A 21252-nucleotide genomic window follows, 5' to 3' on the forward strand; every position below is an offset into this window, starting at 1 on the left:
GTAAATTGCTAAAAAACAAATTAACAAACTTAAAATTTAAAGTATGAACAAGAGACAAAACATCTCATTGAATTTTATCATGAAAGAGAAGATTAATGCAACGAACCTCATTAAGGAACATGAAAGGGAAAAATAAAGGGGAAATTTTTCCTTTTAGGAAACAAATATGATGTTTTGATTAGAATTCACAAAATTAAGGCTTACCGGATGTTAAAGTTTGAAGGAATTCCTTTCTGGATAGTTTAGAAGGGGGTTCATTATGACAACTGAGGGACAATTGCTATAATTAAGCTATGTTATTAAGACTAATTATGTTGTTTCATTTCCTTCCTTTCAAGATAATCTACAATGTAACAAATCACTAACAATTAACACAAATTTCTTGTCGGTGAATAGACTAAACCTTTGAGTACTTTTTACAAAAAACAAAAACAAAAACAAATAAATAAAACACAAAAAAAAAAATTAATTGGGTACAAGGTCCATACACATTTTTTTTTTTGTAACAGGAGGTCCATACACAGTTTAAACGAGACAGTGTAAATAACGGGCTTCTCAGAAAGAAGCCCATTTCTCTAGGTTCGTAGTGCCTTTGAAAATTGAATTTCGAATCTGACCTCATCAAGGGGTCATTTCCGTAATCTTAACACACATTCAAATCAGGAAGTTGTACAAAACCAGTAGGCCGACCGTTGCTTAAACTCAGAGAGAGAGAGAGAGGCTGAGACCGTCACAGTCATCAATGGAGAAGATCTGCGTCGCCGTCCGCCTGAGACCTCCGGCAACTCAAGATTCTTCCGGCGGAACCTTCTGGAAGGTCGACGAGAACCGCGTTTCTCTTCACAAGGTTCACGGCACTCCGATCTCCGGAGTCTCCTACGCTTTCGGTAATGCCCTAATTGGAATCGTAGATGCTTCAATTCTATGCTTACGATTATGTATCTGTAGCAGCGAAGTTTGATTCTGTGTGATTTGATTTTGCAGACCATGTGTTCGACGAAACGTGCAGCAATTCTAGGGTTTATGATCTTCTTACCAAGGACATAATTCACGCCGTGGTAGAAGGTTTCAATGGTAATTTCAAAAGACGAATCTGTTAGTTTTTTTTGTGAGGTCATTGATTTGATTCGAGTAGTCGGCTGATGGAATTTGTAATGTAATAGGAACTGCATTTGCGTATGGGCAGACCAGCAGTGGCAAGACTTTCACCATGAACGGTTCCGATACAGATCCCGGTATCATTCACCGGGCGGTGAGGGACGTGTTTGAGAGAATCCACATGGTAATGAGCTTTTGTATTGTGGCTTGTTGTGTTTACTGCTTGATGATTTTGCATTTTTGCTTAATGTGTTGAGTTTGTACAGATGTCACACCGGGAGTTTCTGATTCGAGTTTCATACATGGAGATCTACAACGAAGAAATTAATGACCTTTTGGCTGTAGAGAACCAGAAATTGCAGATTCATGAGAGTTTGGAGGTAGGTTGGTTGTCCACCGTTTGGATATTTCTATTCAGGTTGGCTTCTTTAAATGAACTGAAGTCACTTTTTTGTCTTGTTTAGCGTGGAATATTTGTTGCCGGCCTCAAAGAGGAGATTGTAAGTAATGCTGAACAGGTTTTGAAGCTGCTTGAAGCCGGAGAAGGTTTGCACTTTGAAACCAACACATGAATATTGAGGCTTTTAGGTCATTGTATCTTCTATTGATGGAACTTTCATGCTTATATGTGGCTACAAAATGTCTTGTTACAGTTAATAGACACTTTGGAGAAACAAATATGAATGCTCGGAGTAGTAGATCTCACACAATATTCAGAATGGTGCGTGCGTTCATACTTAGATTTTACTTGTAAAGCTTCAGCTAAATACCGGATTTTCTTCTAACTGATCCCATATATCTTATGCTTCTAGGTAATTGAAAGCAAAGAGAAGGACATCAATGCAAATGCTGATGTTATTCGCGTCTCGGTCTTGGTTTGTATTCTTTATGCCATTTCCTTTCTATGAAAAGTTGACACAGAGTTACAGTTATCTCGTGCCTTTTGATATCTTAATCATGATTGCTGCATGTATTGTAGAATTTGGTTGATTTAGCTGGTTCTGAACGAATTGCTAAAACTGGAGCTGGGGGAGTACGTTTGAAAGAAGGAAAGCACATAAACAAGAGCTTAATGAGTCTTGGTAATGTGATCAACAAACTAAGTGATGGTGCCAAAAACAGGTATTTTCTCCGTTTTAGTAAATCATCTTTAGTTGAATAGAAGACTATTGTTCTAATGTTGACTTTCAATGCAGGGGTCATATTCCTTATCGTGATAGTAAGCTAACCCGTATACTTCAACCTGCCCTTGGTGGTAATGCAAAAACTTCAATAATATGCACTATAGCACCAGAAGAGGTAGTCTAGTATTTCCTGCTGAAATATTTTTTTAGCATACTTCAATATTTTGGTGTTTAACGTGTTATGGATGCATTTAGGTACATGTTGAGGAAACAAAGGGAACCCTTCAGTTTGCTAGCAGAGCTAAGCGTATCACTAATTGTGCTCAAGTAAACGAGGTTTGTTTCTTGTTGCGTGGTTTTGTAACTGTTTTTGTAAATTAGTTCATGATCATAGCATATTACATACATGTGCATCTTTTTTACTGTGGAATCCTTTTCTATCTCATGTCTAATTTTCTTATAGCTTCTGTAAAAAATAGTTTCAACCCGTAACTTTTCTGGTTCTTGTTTGTTGAGTGTTGACCATCATTTTGGTGTATCATACAGTCATTTCTTGTTATACTTCTGTCTCTTTTCACAGCCTTTTTTTTTTATGACTTTGAATATAACTGTGAAGTTAACCATTATAAAATATTCAAATTTGTCACAGATCTTGACAGAAGCAGCCTTACTGAAGAGGCAAAAACAAGAGATAGAAGAGCTTCGTAAGAAGCTTCAGGTGAGAATCATCTCATGTTGTATCATAAAATCGAGATTGAACACAAGCTAACACAATCTGCTTTAAATAAAATGTTTAGGGATCCCATGCTGAGGTGTTAGAGCAGGAGATATTGAAATTGAGAAATGACCTGCTTCAGGTGAGCTCTCTCTCTCTCTCTCTCTCAATTTGTGGAATTGTGAGTATCATCTGGACCATAACCTCTTTTACCTTTCATATGTGGCTGTTAATTTTCATGGTTCAGAATGAACTAGAGCGTGAAAAGCTGGAAACAGAATTGGAAGAGGAGAGGAAATCAAAATTGAACAATCTCGGTAGTGTAGACACACTCTCAGACTTTGGCGGTAGTTCTTGTCAGGTAGGGGACTGGCTTGTTACATATTATGTAATTACTGAGTCATATCAATACCATAGTTTCATGTTTGACTTGGTTTGGATCAGTTTAATTGTCTGAGTTTGTAGTGTGCCATGTTTTGATAATGTTTACTGTGTATAGCCACAAGATTCTGGGAGACAAAGCCTTAAGGAAGAATGTAATGACAGCATCAGTAAATCTCAAGGAGCTCTCTTTACAACCCCCTCTAGCAAGGCAGCTCCTAATGCTTTTGTTGCCAAGAGATCAAATTATTCACCATTGCCTAGTTTTAGCCCCCTTCCAGATGCCTTTAGCAATGTGGTTGATGAAGACACGTGGATGAAAATGAACAAAGGTTACATAGCTGACCTTGATTCCATTCAAATGACTCCTGCAAGAAAAGTTCAATCCTTTCCACCAAGTGATGCAACTCCGGTGAGTTTTTTATTACTCGAACATTTTTTTTTGTCAACGGAAGTTCTGTTTTCTACTTGTTTCAATGAGTGAAATAAAAATAGCGACAATCATCATCACCACGTGTATATGTTTGTGTGCACTCAAATAAATTGTTTCTAGTATGCTACATCTGGTAAGATTGAAATTGGGTCATCTTTGTTTCCTTTCAGACCATTGAAAAAGGAAAATGAATTGTTTCAACTTGTTAACTTTAACATTTTCTTTATATACTGAAACTGCATTCCAGCTCTATTTCAATGCACTGCATATTGTAGTTTATTCAATGGTCAGATATATATCAAATCTTTTATGTAACTTTGTTTTGATACATGGCTGAATGCAGTAATGCCCTGACAATATTTCTATACTTTATTAAGTGTTTGGGGTGTAAGGTTTAATGAGTTGCTTTTATTGTTTCCTAAAAAAATTCAGGGAAATTCAAATGAGAATCACGAGCAGGAGGTCCAAAATTTGAAGAGGCAATTAGAACTTGCAATTGAAGAAAGAGATGATCTTAAGGTCAGTCTCTAACTATCCATAGTAGGTGATTAGGTTGAGGATAAGCTACTCTTTTTTAAACTTAGCATGTCTAAGCTTCCCTCATAAAAGACTCAAATTTGAGCCACCTGAATCTTCATTGCTATCTGAATTCATACTCTTATTGTTTACCACATCTAATAGTTGTTTGTTTGTCTCTTTTCAGTCTACTTCATAAATTTAGAAAAGATTTCTCTCATAAGTGTATGCTGGATACCACTTCGCACTGGTTTTTACTCCTCTACATACTTCTGTGGCTTATGTAATGATGCTTTAATATGTACAGAGGAAGCATGACGAACAAGTTAGGAAACATGAGGAACAAGTTTTACTGAACAATCAATTATTGTCAGAGATATCTGAGCTCCAACAAGAAGCACAGCTGATTCGAGAAATCCCTCAAAGGCTTGGTGAATGTGCAGCAACTTGCAAAGATATATATGTGGATGTTTTATCAACGACTCAGGTAACGGCTGATTTTCTTTTGAGGCTATCTCAATCCGTATTTGTTACTGTACAATTTGCTAACCTTAAGATGATTTGGGCAGAGTTATATATCTGATGAAAAATCTTCTGTGGCGAAATTGCTTTCAAGTATAACTGAAATTGGCACAAGCCTATTTACAACTCTAGAAGTCGATTTCTCAGTGCCAATTGCTGACCAAAGATCTTGGATCCAAGAACAGCATAAAGTGCTTTCTGAGAGGTTGAGCAACACAGTTAAATTATTGGTATCATCAGAAACAGTAAACAGTGAGGATGGACAAGCAAGGAAGTCACAGGTATCTGCCTGGTCAAAATTTACAAGATATCACTCATTAGTTATAATTTTATTCTCTGCCCTATTGTTAAGGATATTTTGTATGTTATAAATCTGCTTTGATGCTTAAAAGTAGTAGTTACAGGCAACAATAGTTACCGATGTTACCTTTCTACAGAATTGTAATACATTATATGATCAACTAATAAAAAGAGCCTAAAATTATCCAAGCTGATCAGAGTCTTTCTTGCAATCTATTACGTGTACTTTCAAGTTTTCAATACCTTTTCTGTATTGTTTCTCTGCTTTTCATATTTCTGCGAAAGCATCTGGTTAAGTTTTTGAAGTAATCAAATTTAGCAATCTAGGAAAAATAAGAGCAGTTTAAGCTGTCTTTGTTTTGTCTTTTAAGATACAGTTGTTGTGATAAAGGAATGCGCAATGGGAGGAGATGCTGCCTCTTGGAAGGAAAAACTGAGCAATGAGCTGAACACCATCAAGGAAAGACACCATGACCTGGCAAAAGAGCTAGATTCTCATAACCAGCTTCTGAAGAACTCTAAACAAAGATATGAGATCTTGGAAACTGAGTTTCAGCTGTTGAAGGAAGAAAGGGATTCCTTGCACAAAGCGGCATCTGAATCGTCTGAAAGACTATTACTAATTACTGAGCAGAAGGAAAATATTGTGAATTATATGAAAGAAGAGTTGCAGAGAAGAAAAGATCTTGAAGAAAAAATTAAGCAGTTCAGTGTCGCATTTTGCAATCGGAAGACATCACTTATGTCTTTTCACAATGAGTTCAAGTCTAAAGTTGAGAGCCTGAAAGCCGAATATGGAGTTTCAGTTCCCAAATCTAGTAATGTGGTTCAATAGTGTAATGTGGGAGACTTCAGCTTGTTTCTTCCACATCTCTTCTCAACTGTTGTTATTATTTATTTTGTGCCATTTAAGTTAAAGAACTCTGTATGCTCTCTGATTAAGATTATGTATAAACAGAACTGTATTTAGACATGCAAAGAGGTAGATCGTTTCTATGTGTTGATTTGGTTCGACTTGTCAACACTTTGGATTTTGAACCAAATACTCCAGCAACTGTAACACATGATTTTCATAGGAAAGTAAGTATCCAATCTACTATATCACAGGCTTCTTGTCAAAAGACAAATTTTGACTCGTGCCAAACAATAACATTTGCATCGAAGGGACATAAAAATCCCGAGTTACAGAATTAACATGACAATAATATAAATAATAACACGAGTCTCGTCTAACCGAAACTCGTCAAAATAACATAACCGTAACAAAGTGAGTCGACGATCTGCAGCACTATTTGCTCCTTATAGAATTATAGATATGTCGACTGTCGAATATGGACAACCTGAAAATGTTTAAAGTTTGCGTGGCACGTCATCTTTGTTACAAAGGAATGAAATGATCGAACTTATCTTATCCTCTTTAGTGCCGCACAAGTTCAAATTTCTTCAAGTGTGCATAGAATTTACAATGAATCTTGTAGTGTATATATGGTTTTCTTGATGCACGTAGTCACGTACTATCATGAAATATTACTCTATATAGATATGTCGACTTAAAAAAGATTTAATATTTCTAAAATCGAGAAAATTAGGAAACTGTTGGAGATGCTCTAACAAAATGAGCAGACGATCTGCAACACCATTTGCTTCTTTAGTGCATGTTTGTTTGTTGGGACTAACTAGGACCGTCCTAAATAAAGAGTCAAGTTTGGTTAGTACCATGTTTGGTGACACTGGATACTAAAATAAATGATCTTACGTAGTACCTTGTTTTCATTTTGGTCTCTTTAGATTATGTTATTGTGGAAATTTAAATTAGTCATCCTTAGATAACACCATCATTCTAAACCACACACCAAGCAAAACTACTCTAATATCATGAGTCTACGACGGTCTTAACAAATAAGAAAGTGTAATATAATTATGCATACCAAAAACTTATAGAAATATAGATATGTCGACCGTCGTATATGGACAACCTGAAAAGCTATATAAGAAAATACATTATCATATCGTTGAAATCATATCAAGCATTTCGAATCGGACCTTGCCAAATCATTTAATTCCTTTCGCATAGTTTACAGAGAAAAAAAGAAGACAGCAAGACGATGAAATCGAAACACGTGTCCCTGTGATGACTCACAGAAGACAGGTGGCTGGCATGCGTGGCGTTACACAACAGGTGTCCCCAAGAATGTAGAGCACTATAAAACGAAGCTGTGGAAGCTCCTTGAATCATATCCATCCTCAAATCGATCACATACAGCAAGTAGAAGCAAATGAGAACCAAAGCAAGAAGAAGCAAGCAGCACGGCACCGGCAGCAGAATGCCTCGTGGTAACTTTGGATGCGTGCAGTGTGGAACGCGCAGCAACCCCTGCCGGTGCAAGGTGCTGGGGCCTACCTTGGGGGTCGTGGCCTTCGCCGTGGCGGCGGTCGTGGAGTGGCCTGTGGGGGCTGTCGTTTACATCTTCAAACACATGAAGGGTCGCCGGATCATGGCTCATCCCGCCACCCATGTCTACCCCAAAGTTTCCAGATGCATTCCCATTTGAATGATGATTTGATCCATCATCGTCCGCTGCTGCTTACTTAATTCCGTGTACTTGTACTATTTATTGCTCCTTAATTTAGTCTGCGTGTAATAACAAACTGAATGTAATGAAATGGGTTTCTAATTTTATATACATCCTACTCATATCATGTCTTCCCAAAAATAAGGAACTAATGCTTTTGATGAGCTGTTTAGCCCTTTGGGTCGTAGATAAGAGATTGTGTTAGAAATCCCACCATCAGGGCCATCATCTTTGAAATTCATAATCTAAAACCCCACAGAAGTTAAACTAGATTATAAATTTTCCATTAGCAATGATATTTAGTAGTTGAGGATATGTCCCTTCTGTTAGGTACAACAGATTACAGAACACACTTCCACTCCGTAAATTTAGCACAAATCAAGGAACGAAGATGAACCAGCAAATCATGAAACATGTATATTTAATGCATGTATAATTTGTCGTGATTTCGTTATTGGAACATAAACAAAATGAAGAAGAAAATAATGGACATAATCATATGCAAAAGAGGCAAGGCAGTTCGAATATCATGTATCATGATGCAAGCGTAACAGTGTTCGTTTGTGTATTACATCTATACAACTAGTTTACACTTGCGTATCTTTTATTTTGTACGGATTCAAATATGCCTACAATATATGTAATGTAGAAAAATACAAGATTATATATGATACAGTCAAGCATGCAATGCTGTTAAACTGTTAATGTAATTCTTGAAGAACTTTTGAGTTGAGAGCAACCAATCAACCACAATCTTACTTTAAACTTGTGGAAGTGTAGGAGTTGAGTTTATGAGGGTAAACTATCCAGAAGTAATTAGATCCCATTTGCCTCTCTGTCTCTCATCTGCATGATATGATCACCCATCATGAATACATGGGACAAGAAAGTTGAGGACCATTTTATCAAATTTATACATTTATGCTGGACAGTGAAATGAGGAAGACTCAATAAAGAGACAGCAACCTACTGATTTGAACATAACATTGAGATAAATGATCTAATCCAAATTTTAAATTGTAGGTCATATACATTTATCCTCCTACCTCAAGCAGTTAAAAACTTGTTCATATATGACCAAGAGATTGATTTAGGGGCCCTCTTTCTCTGTCTTTCTCTATCTGACCTCAATAAGTTTCTCTAATCTTCCTTTTTCCTCTGTGCTTCTGTCCAGTCCCAAGACTGACAGATACGATTTGTCTCTCTCATTTATTTCACCAGAAACATTCATCATCATCTTTCCAATTTGCAGTTACTCTATGTTCAATCCTAGCCTCTGCTGCAACATAGAGTTTTCTAATGGCTTCCACAACAACAAAACCAGTTAAACTTGGAGAGCTACTCAGGGAGCAGCAAGAACCCTTTGTCCTAGAGGCTTACCTATTTGAAAGAGGGTGTCTCAGAAAGAGCAATAGCATTAGTTCAAGCAAGAGTTTAAAGAGATCATGTAGTTGGGGACAAAACAAGAGCAAAAAGGGTACTCCTAGCTTCTCCAAGTTACTGAGATCTGTCTATAACAAGCTTGTTTCCAAAAATGGTGGCTCAAGAACCGAGAATTCCGAAAAAGAAGAGGGTAAGTTTGATGCCGACACTGAGATTACTCTTCCTCGAGATTGCCTTGAAGATTCGGATGGACTTTCTTCTTCTAGTAGCAGCAGAACACAGTACGAATCATGCTGTGATAGTGAAAAAGATGAAGCTGTTGCCACAGTTTCATTCCAGAATGAAGATCAAGTCTCGCTTGCAGTAGAAGGAACTTCTCGAATTTCAAATCTCTGCAATATGAAAGTAGAGAGAAAGGTAGAAACACGATTTTGCTCATAACTCTTTCAAATCTTCTCATGTGCAAAACATGAAACCAAGTTTCAATCTTTACAAAATTGTTGATTTGATTCGATTGCTAACAAAGCCAGCAGGCTGCTACAGATAGCACTGCTCAACGGGGAAACATCATCGAAGAAGAAGCAGTCTAAGGAACACACCTCAATTTCAGTACTGGAAGATAGACCTTACCATGCAGGTTTAGCTCTTGAAAATCTTTGGCAACTGAGAGCTTAATAGTAAGCTATTGTGCTTCTATATTAACTTGGTCAATTTTCTGCTTTGGTTTATTATACAGTACCCAACAAGGTCATCGAGGAATCCACGTTATCATCTTCTCTGTGGGAACTACTTTTCCAGCCACCATTAGAGAAGCCAAAAGGTACTTCTGGAGTTCCAGAAATTCTAGAGCCGGTGATCAGATCAAATCCTTCTCCACACAAATCGAAAAGGATGTTGCAGCAGACAAGGCAGCTTCTGTTTGATTGTGTAAGAGAGATGACAGAAACTCATGCAAAGCAAATGAAAGAGCAGAACAGCACAAAGTTTTTGGGGGCAGAAGAACTAGGAAAGCTGATTTATCAGAAACTAAGGATTTGGGATAGACAGGCTGGGAATGAGACCAACATCGATTTCTTGTTGGACTCAGACTTCGAAGAATGGAATTGTAATGAACAAGAAGAGATTTGTTGGAAAATTGGGGACGCCATTTTGGAGGACATCGTTGAAGAAATTTGTTGCTCTCCCATTGAGTTTAGATCATCTTAGCTTCCCGTCTCGCTCTGATTTCCAATTTGTAGCATCAAATTTGCTTACCAATTTTCTTTTCCAGCACAATTGGGGAACAAATTTGTTGGCTGTAGTGTTGTTTTCCTCATACAATATCTACCAATTACTTCCATGTATAACTGGTAGTGACATCCTAGGCCAAGAATTATTCTGCCCCTGTGACAACCTGAAGCTAAACCATCTTGAAATCAACAACAATTTTACCACAGAGCCGAAATAACAAGAGTTAGCAAAGAACAAAATACCTTCAGGTTAACTATCGACATCGCATAAATCTTCATTTCTAACATATGAACATAACTATACTGGTACAAATGAACCGGGGCAAATACTTGCACTTCAACTAAAATCGACCGCAGTGAAAGTTGCAGGTATCTGATCTTTTACACTTCTAGAAGTGGGTATAAACCCCAAAGTCCTAGATATCCATTCTTTTTAAGTACATTGAAATAATCCTCTCCCGCATGTATAACCATGAGAACTACGTTAACAAAAATTGGTTTGATCTGCAACACCTAATCCATGAAATGCGTAGATCTCACAGCCACAAAAACGCACTTATAAAGATAGAACAGCAGGTCTACTGAATTTCCCCATCTTCACCGACCTCTCCGTCTTCAAGCTCCTCGTATCCACCATTTCTACGAGAACCGTCTCGATGTTCTTTCTTATGTCTTCTATGTCGATTTTCACTGTCAGATTCAGGTGTATATGCACGCTACAATGAAACATCAGGAAATAAAAATTACTATTTCAAAAATAGCTAAAATGCCTAAACCAGATACATCATAAAAGAAGTTTCACATACTTTTCTTGATTTTTTGCGGTCACTACTATGTCTGTGTTTCTTAGAGTCCTCTTTCTCTTCCTTATCAGAACCCACGTCATCAATGGAACTTTGATGCCGCTTCCGGTGCTTCCTATCTTTGTCTTTCTCCCTTTTCTTATCTTCTTTGTGATCATGACTATCAGTCATGTCAACAGTTTCACTATCTGTTTCATCCTTCTTAGATCTTTCCTTTCCCTTCTCTTTTTCACGTTCTCTATCCTTCTCCTTTCTCTCCTTATCCTTCCGCTTCTCTTTCTCCTCTCTTTCCTTCTCCTTTTTTGCCTGCACAGGACAAGACCGAGACAAGAATGTCAAATTCCTGATATTAGTATATAACAATGACCACTGCTGATTTTCTTTTGAAATTTCTACATGCACTTGAATAAAAAGCCAAAACATTAGGTATCAAGCCAGCATATATATTTCAGAACCAACCCAGATTCATTTCTACCACCCGAGTAAGATATACAAAGAGATGGTCAACAATTCCACACCATGTCAGGCAGGGGAACTATAATTTGAGTGGATCTAGAACAGCGAATTTATCATTGTGACAGGGAAACCATAGGCAAAGAGAGTGGCAATAATATGTATCAACCACAACAATGCAACCCTTCAATATCTCTTCATTCACTCAATTGCCAAAATGATCTGCTTCCCATTTGCAGTTATGAAAATCTAACCAAACACATTCTGTCGGTACCTTGAATGGGAACTAGGAACTTCTTTAGAGCAACATATAGGTTAGGCATGAAAACAGTTACCAAATTATAAACCACACTAGAAACATTTTAACACACACTTCATCATCGAGCTCAAAATTTAAAATGCCATGTGGCTTAAGGTCTTAGCTACTAATGAAGTATAATGATAGCCACAGCTTATAACAGACAATAAAAGCCACACCTTTTCCTCCTCACGCTTCCGTTCTTTTTCTTTGGCCCTCTCGTGTAAACTTGTAATATATTCCTCAAAAATTTCCCTTCCAAAGTCCTCATCCCCAACTGATCTGAAAATAATGTAGGCAGAAAAAAAAAGTATATATAAATAAAGTAATAATAGAATGAAGTAATCCATTCAAAGCAAGTTAAAACAAAAAACAAAAACAGAATCCATGGTATGATCAGAAAGACCTGTATTCTTGGGTCTCTTCAAAAAGTTGTTTGCAATCTTCCCAGCTAGAAGAAACAGTTATTTCCTACAAGGCAAAACAATAATTCAATGATTGATATCTCACATAAGTTAACAGTATTCATCTGTTAGAGTGCCACCAGACCTTGAACGTGTGCAAAAGCTTATGGAAGTCATCAGCAATTCGTAGCCGCTTCTTTGCTTCTTTCTCCTCCTTCTCCCTGGCTCTCTCTAATATATCCTCGTAAGCAAGCTTAAAGAAGTAAAATATTAGTAAACTGTCAAGCGGCACAGTATGTAAAAAGTGCATGTCCTACTAGTATTAACAGCTATAAGAATGGAATGAAGAGTCGCCAAACAAAGTTGGTATTAACAGATTTAAAGACCAAAACACAGTTTATCTTTTCATCCATGAATTGAGTGTGAAACAAATAAAAGCATTTCCATGACAATGCGCAAGATGAGAAGAAGATAATGGTGCCCTTCAATTAATTACTGTCATCTTTCAGATCCTTCAGCATTTAGCCACTAACAAATGAGTAAGCAATCACTCATGTAAAAAACAATGACTTGTTTTTGCATCATGTCCATACAAGTTAAGCCATCTGAATTCAAATGAACAAAAATATGTGGCTAGGGGAAGAAAAACTGATTACTAGAAAGCTTTCAAACCAAGAAGCATGTTACTTATATTTTCTCCCAACCAGGAGTGATGCAGCTGCAAACGTTATGAACGAAAAGCAATTTCGACATAATTTGATGCAACACACAAACCACTTTTATTTCGTTCAAGCAGAGATGAAGAAAATATGTCCGGAACCAATTTAACACACTCAAATCAAGTTTTATGGACCTTCCGATTTCACATATGCAAATGACAATAATTCGTTTAGTTCAACTCAGAAAAAGAAAATAATGAAAAAGAAATTGTGAAGGTTATGGTTACCTTCAAATTAAGCTCGGAAATTGATGGGAAACCAATATCATTCACAACAGCAGCCTTAAATTCTTCAAATGTCCATGACGAAACCATTGTAATCTGCGAGGGATAAATATGCACCAGATAAATGACATGCTTTCAAAAATGCCAAGCAAGTTCATAACATCTTACCTGCCCTTGCTTCATTGCATCCTTTACCCGTGCTTTATCTTCCACAAACTGTCAATAAGTGAAAGTAAAATGTCACAAAAAAGTGATGCCCACTGAGGTTCTAGTTAAAGTTGAACCTGAAACAATCATAGTAAGTTTGCTATTCTAGGGCCTAATATATCGAATCCAGTATTTGGTTCAATAATTTTGCACCAGATGAGAATCCCTTAATGTGTGTATGGTCCAAAGGGGTTCATCTGTTTAGTGTCCGTTTGATTGAATAAAAAAATAAAAACATGAACCCAAGAAAATAAAAAATAAACCAATCGTCGCAGTAAATGAGTCAGAATTTGGTGTAAAATGACGAGCAAAACACCTGTTTCTCTAAATCTTCAGCAACATCCTCAAACAAATCTTTTGGTGTTGAAGAACCATGTGTGTTTGCTGCAACAGCTTCGTACTGTGGCAAGTCTTTGACCTACAATCAATCCAAAGACATGAATAAGTTTTAAACGAGCTTCTAATGCATGAAAAACTCCCATACTGTTGCATTTTAATTTAATATATAGCTCTCCTTCATATATATTATCAAAATTTGGAGTAGAACCTTCATACAGTAATCGCGCCACTGAGTTTTAGCCGTAAGAGTACCGTCAGCAGCATGTTCTTCCAAAATCTTGCGAAACTCATCCCGGTTTTTCCTCTCAATCCGCCTCAATTGTTCCTGGAATTTATTGAAACAAAAATATAAGAAAAACCTTAAGAAAAGTAAAATGCCTTCATGCAAATCATACCTTTTGTATCTTCTTTTGCTCCTCTTCCTCCTTTTCAAGGTCACGAATATGGTCCTGCCACAGACCATGATACAATTTTAGCATATAGGAAAAACCAATCCTCTCAAATACACATACAATGAATCATATATAATGTGATCTACCTGGAAAATAAGCAAGCGGTCAAACTTATCAAGACGCAAGCATCTCTCATCGTCCTCTAAGCGATCTTGAACTTTACGCCACTGGGTGTTCACCTACAAGAGCATAGCAATCATGAAATATCCACAAAGCAATCACAACATATACATGCATCCATTAATATTACAAGATTTACCTTAATAAAGTCGCAAGACTCCAGAAATTCCTTGTACTCGGATATATTCCTCCTATGCTCTTCAGCAGCAATCTCTTTCTCCTGCAGTTAAATATTGCAACTTAAGCAGTAAGATTGGCAACCTTGATTTACATACAACTACCTAATTCAGCTGTCCACTTGGGAAGGGGACAATATGATGCACACATATGGGAACCAATTCACAGTATAGCTCGTAGTTCAATGTTTTTCTCCCTTTATGTGCCAATATGCAGTATAATCTATGGAAATGTTCTTGGTAAAGCTATTTTATTTTCAGTAGCATTTATCAAGGTTAGAGATGCAGAGAAATAGCACTATTCTACTTACACTTAATATGGAGTTACAAAACTTAAAAACTTTAAGATCCACATATAGCTCCATATAGGAAGAACAGTGCAACATTAATCAGTAAGGCAATTTCGTTAATTGTTGATTAAAACTGAAAAGAGAAGAATAAATACAAAATTAAAAGATAATTTCAAGATCCACATATATCTCCATTTAGGAAGAGCAGTGCAACATTAATCAGTAAGGCAATATGTAGCAACCTTCGTTAGATATTGAGTAAAACTGGAAAGAGAAGAATAACTACAAAATTCAAAGATTGAACCTCATAAGTTAGACAGGTAGCCAGTGAATACGTCTTTCTCAGGCCAAATTGTGAATCTTTGACATATTTAATACATAACAAAGCCTGAAGTGCCAATTCTCCACTTATAATTGGTTGCAAAAAATTTTCTTGATGAATTTTAGATCAAATATATCTTCAGTATAATATCTACATCCAGAAGTGTGCACGACTTAGAAATGAAAAATGAAAGTAAAACTGTTACCTTCCTCTCAAGTTCTACAATGTAGCTCTCATAGAGATCTTCCCGATCTCTAGCTCGTTCAACAGCCTTGAATCGTTCATCATTTTCAAACATAGTTACAGCTTTGCTGATCATGAAAAACATCCATTTGAACATGTCAGATCTTCCATCCTATCCAGTCATATATTAACATGTAAAAAGGACTGAATCATATATTTATGACAGAGGGAAGGAGTAAACCTCCATCTAATTGTTGATGTCAGTTCCTTGGACTCCTATAAAAAAGACCAAAGATGAATTTGTTGTTCAGATCATAGATTGTATGAACAAAATGTAATAATCAAGTACGACTTGTAACCAACATACTTCCAGCATTTTTGTAAATTCTTCCCGAGCCCTTTTCTGCCTTATGCGCCTCTCTTCATTCTCCAGCTTTTTCCTTTGGCCCAAGTACTATAAATAAACCAATTGTTTAGTTTTAGGTCATAATGTGATGGAAGTAATATTGATGCAAATCTGGAATGTCAAGCAGTCATTTGAACCAGCTCTAATATAACAGAGCTATGCATACCCAGCACACATTAACACAAGAAAGTTGTGCACAACCTCTTAAGTAGTTATAATCATTACACCCTTACCTCATTAAATGCTTGCTTCCGCTCACCTAGTGTTCTTAAAGCGCCATATCTTTTGTCATTAATGATCTCTCTCATTGCCTGAAATAAAATCTCAAAAGTTTATAAGCTTCTCTTACAATATACTATGGTGATCATAATAACATGATAGTCATGCTACCTGCTCCCAGGTCCAATCAGAGTGTACATTTGCAGATTCCAGGAGTGATTTGAATGCATTTTTTGCCTCCTAACAGAACGCAGGATAATCTTTTCATATTAGAGAGAGAGAGAGAGCACATCAGAACAAAGGCATAAAATCAAATGTCAGTACCTGCTTACTGGCATACACCAATGGCTCATCATCAATTGCTTTCTCCTCTGAAGGAGTCACATTGACTTTCCCAGCAACTGCCATTCCCTTCTTCGCTTCCTGCCAGAAATAACTCTGACACTAGTTAGATTAAACTGGCTTGCATTCTTCACATGCAAGCTCTCTAGAAAGATATGTAAAATGGAATCATGTACAATTTTTCCATATTATGTAACCCAAAACTTCAGTTGGATGAAAATTTTCAAACGCCATTAAGACAAGCATTACCTCAATATCTTGACTAGAAGCTCCATCAATTGAACTTGCACTATCTTGAGGTGCCTGATTTTCATTACTTCATACCAAGCAAGACCACTTGGAATTAGAAACCATGATATAACTCCTATAAAGATAAATATAAAAGTAATAACATAGGAATAAATCCATACACTGATTTTGTAATGGTGTTGACCAAAGTAGAGGGAAGACCGGTACTCCCCACATTAGAAGCAGGAAGTGGGGAGACATTTACCACTGCAGGTTGAACTCCAACAGACCCCGTTGCCATGGAAGATTGTACACCAGGAGCAACCGATAATCCCGAAGGCGTAGTAGGAGAAGGATTAGAGAAGGCAGAGATGGGTGTCACTGCAACTGGACTCGAGACTGTCCCAGGTTGGGCTGAAGAAGTGCTGGGCCCAACTGAACTAGCTCCAGCATGTATTTCAGCTGAAGCAGTAGCAGGAGGGGCATGAGAAGTTGAAGTCATCTCTGATTGTGTACCCTGAGTATGTTCTCTTTGAGCTTGCTCACGAGCCAGCTGGAAGCAAGTATAGTTCAAAGTGAGAAAATAAACAAAAGTGTAAAAAAAAAAAGTAATTAACAGGCCACGAGAAGAAACCTTTAACTCCTCTGGAATTGTCCATTTAGACTCCCTTGTAACCTTGTTGTAGTAATACCTGCAAAAGACATTTGCACATTAACAACGAATATAAAGGGATAAAAACCATAAAATTAACACACATACTAAGGGAAAATAATCATTATTATTTTTATTTTACTTTTACCAAATCAAATAAAAAATAAAAATAACTATAACATACTTTTTCCCATCTGCAGAAGTGTACTCTTTCCAAACAGTTGATGCATCGGCTCTCTATTACAGTGACAACAATGATTAAGTGAAAGATAGTGGTCAAGTAATTTGCGAAAGAATACTAAAGGATATGATGTTAAACTTATGGCAAAGAGCAGTGAACAGTAAAAATGACCAAGTCAACTGGAAACTAACATTATACAAGCTTCTACATTGAGATGGTCACATTATGAGAAAGAAAATCAAAGGACAATCAATTCGAAATATATGTCATCTTTCTCATCATCATGATGAGATTCATACATGTCTGTAAGCAAAGTGTCCTGCCCTGCTGTAGCCAATTACCCACCAGACAGGTGGATCATGAGAGAAAATGAATAACTTTAAATTGATCCCTTATTGTAGGCATGAATTGGAAAAGAAAAGCAAATGTAGAAATACTTAAGCCAAATCCCATACATATGCTGTGTGTGCTTGCACACACAAGAATGCATGTGCACGGGTTATACATGCAAATATGCAGACAGACTAATCTGTTTCTGTTATTGCCTTCTATGTTATAAGAACCATAACATTTAAATAGACTTATATACTTGGAAGGAAAGATAACAGAAACCAAATGAAGAAATATCAAAACTAAAAAACCCAGAGAAACCTTAAACTGCCTCCATAATTCTAAAACTCCACCAAGGAGAATGCATAATATAGGGGGAAGGCAACAATCACCGCTTGGCATCTTCTAAACACATCCAACCAAAAGATAAACAAAATATAAATAGCAATTATTGCCTGTCTTGTGAAACTGAAACCCCGTCTTCAAAGTGAGCTTATAGAGCAGTCGTAAAATTTCTCCAGATTTGCCATGACATCTACAAACCAGTTGAAGCACATGCATATAAAAGGACAATTCGCGAAAAACAATTGTGATCAATTTAAGCCCATGCACATGCTAGAACCTAAAACTCTAAACATCCAAAAATGGCAAATACGTAAACATATTTCGAATGCATGATCAGAAGCGTAATGAAAACTACTATGAGAGTTCTAGCTGCGGTAACCAGTCAGCAATATGACTCACCTCCAGTGGAGTCATCAATTCTAAAGGTTTCTCCCAACTAGATTGTCTAGTACTTCTATTGAAGTAATATCTGAGGAAAAAAGAAATTAAGGAAAGGATTAATTAAGTAAAGAGAAAATCGGAAAGTTAACTCAGCAATAACAAACCACTACAATATTCTGTAGGCCTAGACATAACTTACCAATATAATTTGAGAATCGTGTCAAGATAAAAGAAGAATGTACGGCCCATTAACAAATTATAAATTCAACCAAAAATGAAAATAACATAGATTACCTTCTCCCATCAGACGCCATATGCTCTTGCCAATCAGAAGAGGATGGCTGTGCCAGATTAGGAGCATTTACTGCCTGAACATAAGAGAGTAGACATTACATGATTAGTAAAAATCTCTATTCATTATTCACGGTAATACATAAACCAGGATTCAGAAACAAAAAGTCAGAAACGTAAAAACATATCGCAAATTTCCTATTCACTATTCTATTGCATTTAAAAACAGTAAATATACATGCACCTGATGCCTAAATCAGGATACAAAAATAAGAAGGCTAAAACTTACAAGATCTATCACAAACATCCTATTTGCTAGCATCAATTTTCAAATCTCCTTCTATCGTCAACAGCCAAATCATAACAACTAAGTACGTAGGTTTCAAGTAAATGAAAACGGGAAATGCTACCAAAAAACCATTCATAGCACCGTTGGACATGTCTCACTAATTCTCATCAGAAAAGATCAAGTGGCCATAATACTAAGTTGTCTCTAATAATAACAACAAATGGCTCATTTCCAATCTCTGAAAACCAAAAGTTTAACATGTTTTATGGAGGATTTATCACTTTGCATATCTGTGATCAATATAATAGAAAATGGTTGGAAAAGGCTTCATTCTTTGTTATCAAATCGTGAAATCAATTTCAAAGGTGTTGAGCATAAATGATTACAATAAACAAGGCACTTACAGGATCTGGGAAAGGAGTGCTTGTAGGTTGCTGGCTGGGCTGCTGTTGTGGTGTAACTGCTGCCCCCTGATGACTACTGGAGGACATCCAAGGTTGTCCAGCAGTAGGTACACCATGTGCTTGATCTTGAGACATTGGCTGAAACTGTGATGAAGAATTGGCATTATTCTGTGGCTGGGCATAAGAAGGCTGTGCATACTGAAAAAATTCAGAGGCATGCAAACATGTGAGAACTGTGCTCTTTAAGTCAAAGAAAAATATATAACATGCATAATTTAGAGCCATTCGACCAAATAAAACACATAGCAAGTTAGCATTAGTAAAGTCATACCATATATGATGAAGGATAGGGCATTCCAGGCATCTGATTATTGAAAGGTGGAGCAGGTTGCTGAGAGTGTGGTGGGACAGATGTAACTGGCCTCGGCTGATAGTATGGCATAGGTAATGCCTGTGATGAAGGTTGAGCATGACCAGGCTGATTTGGCCTAAGAGGATACGGCTGCATTTGTTGAGAATATTGCAATGGCTGACCTTGTCCCACAGGCTGAAATTGTTGGGAACCTGGTGATATGAAGTGCTGTCCTTGCTGTGCTGGTACCATTGGTCGATACTGCAGAAAATGGGATTTTAAAAACAATAAAAACAAACAAAGAGGTCACCAAGCATGGACACGAAAACAAACTATATGAAGATTAAGAGGGTAGATCAGAAACTTTAAGGACCCAGTGAATCAACTACAGGAGGCCAGAGTGGCTACTCCATAGAGGGGTATAACAGAAAGGAATTGAAATTCAAAATCCACAAATATCACATAGAACTTGAAAGCGAAAACTACACAACACAAAATTGCATACATTCAAAGGTAGTAAAACTCTAGACCAACTGACAGCAAGGATGATCGAAAATCAAGTTTTTTTATGAATGACAGCAGGTACAGTAACATTATTACCTCATAAGCCAGAAACTGAGTCGTGATTCGTGCGACTTAATGTGAATGAATATAACAAAATTGATCTAAACAAGCTCGTAAAAGGACTGTTCGGCCAAAATGAGGTTAGAACTACTGTACCTGAGCAGCTGAGGACTGAGGATTATTCGCCATTTCAGCGCATAGGCAGTCCTCTCAATTCAACTGCGAAAAAGCCGAAAATAATCGATAAGTAGCTCAAACATTGAATTAAGCAGCTCTCCGGTCCAGAGATGAAAAAAAAAGGCTCCAATTGACCTAATGCACTATATATACGCGCACATTCATTGAAATAAGTTCGAATTCGCCATCTATTTATGTAAAATTCAAATTACGTAGGTTAATCCAATCGCGCTCTGCAGTTGAAGCTAAGCGAAACGATGGAGTAATGAAGGAAGAATAAGAAGAAAGAGAATGAAGATTTGGAGCATTGAGAGTGAGCAATACTTACAGAGGATAGGGCGAGTGGGCAATTAGCGGCGCGAGGAGTTGACGCGTCGAGGAGGAGAGATCTCTCTGAGTCGTCTTCTTCACCGCGCTCTGGTTTTCTAGGGTTTAAGGATTTGCTAAAGAAGACGAATAAGAATCGCAGAGTCGGAGACAGTTTTGGGGTGTATGTTTGTTTACCGCCCCGCTATATTTTACACGCGGTCACAGCTTTGCATTTACTGTAGCAAGCTGGGTCGGGCTTTAATCAGGTTAATTAAAATTAATTAAAAGGTTAGTTAAAGCCCGACCCGTATAATTATTAGAAAAAAATTCAGTTTACTATCCTGAACTTTAGGTATAAAATCAGTTTGATACCTCATCTTTTTTTTTTAATCAGTTTCATACCTAAACTTTCAAAATGACATCAATCTCGACTAAAATGACTAAAATAGCCCTAGTTAATCTTTTTACCCTCTCAGAGTTAAGAATGGCAGCGGCGACGGCCGGGGGAGGAGGAGGGG

At 37.1% G+C, this 21252-nt stretch overlaps 4 protein-coding genes across 4 annotated transcripts; 3 read left to right on the forward strand and 1 right to left on the reverse strand.

Annotated features, from left to right (window-relative positions):
- Positions 1-742: 742 nt before the first annotated feature.
- LOC101299267 lies at positions 743-5924 on the forward strand. The gene is made up of 18 exons (XM_004292719.1): positions 743-887; positions 985-1074; positions 1164-1282; positions 1365-1478; positions 1563-1644; positions 1752-1819; positions 1911-1973; positions 2078-2220; positions 2295-2397; positions 2478-2558; positions 2872-2940; positions 3020-3079; positions 3185-3298; positions 3437-3730; positions 4184-4270; positions 4575-4754; positions 4837-5070; positions 5481-5924. Exons 1-18 carry the CDS (start codon positions 743-745, stop codon positions 5922-5924), a joined length of 2490 nt encoding a protein of 829 aa, XP_004292767.1.
- A 1435-nt stretch (positions 5925-7359) lies between these two features.
- Positions 7360-7799, forward strand: LOC101295191. The gene has a single exon (XM_004290945.1). It carries the CDS (start codon positions 7366-7368, stop codon positions 7639-7641), a length of 276 nt encoding a protein of 91 aa, XP_004290993.1. The 5' UTR covers positions 7360-7365; the 3' UTR covers positions 7642-7799.
- An 884-nt stretch (positions 7800-8683) lies between these two features.
- LOC101295482 lies at positions 8684-10387 on the forward strand. The gene is made up of 3 exons (XM_004290946.1): positions 8684-9462; positions 9589-9682; positions 9782-10387. Exons 1-3 carry the CDS (start codon positions 8962-8964, stop codon positions 10249-10251), a joined length of 1065 nt encoding a protein of 354 aa, XP_004290994.1. The 5' UTR covers positions 8684-8961; the 3' UTR covers positions 10252-10387.
- Positions 10388-10579: 192 nt separating this feature from the next.
- Positions 10580-20437, reverse strand: LOC101299552 (pre-mRNA-processing protein 40A-like). The gene is made up of 27 exons (XM_004292720.1): positions 20405-20437; positions 19664-19945; positions 19333-19530; positions 18643-18716; positions 18367-18436; positions 17296-17348; positions 17094-17151; positions 16642-17012; positions 16481-16547; positions 16214-16312; positions 16061-16129; positions 15904-15981; positions 15632-15718; positions 15506-15540; positions 15287-15392; positions 14433-14513; positions 14260-14340; positions 14117-14170; positions 13930-14046; positions 13699-13800; positions 13344-13391; positions 13179-13271; positions 12378-12485; positions 12235-12299; positions 12008-12110; positions 11081-11383; positions 10580-10990 (listed from the first exon to the last, which is right to left on the reverse strand). Exons 1-27 carry the CDS (start codon positions 20435-20437, stop codon positions 10853-10855), a joined length of 2973 nt encoding a protein of 990 aa, XP_004292768.1. The 3' UTR covers positions 10580-10852.
- Between the last annotated feature and the right edge of the window lie 815 nt (positions 20438-21252).

This window comes from Fragaria vesca, linkage group LG2 (assembly GCF_000184155.1).
Source record: "Fragaria vesca subsp. vesca linkage group LG2, FraVesHawaii_1.0, whole genome shotgun sequence".
Taxonomy (NCBI): domain Eukaryota; kingdom Viridiplantae; phylum Streptophyta; class Magnoliopsida; order Rosales; family Rosaceae; genus Fragaria; species Fragaria vesca.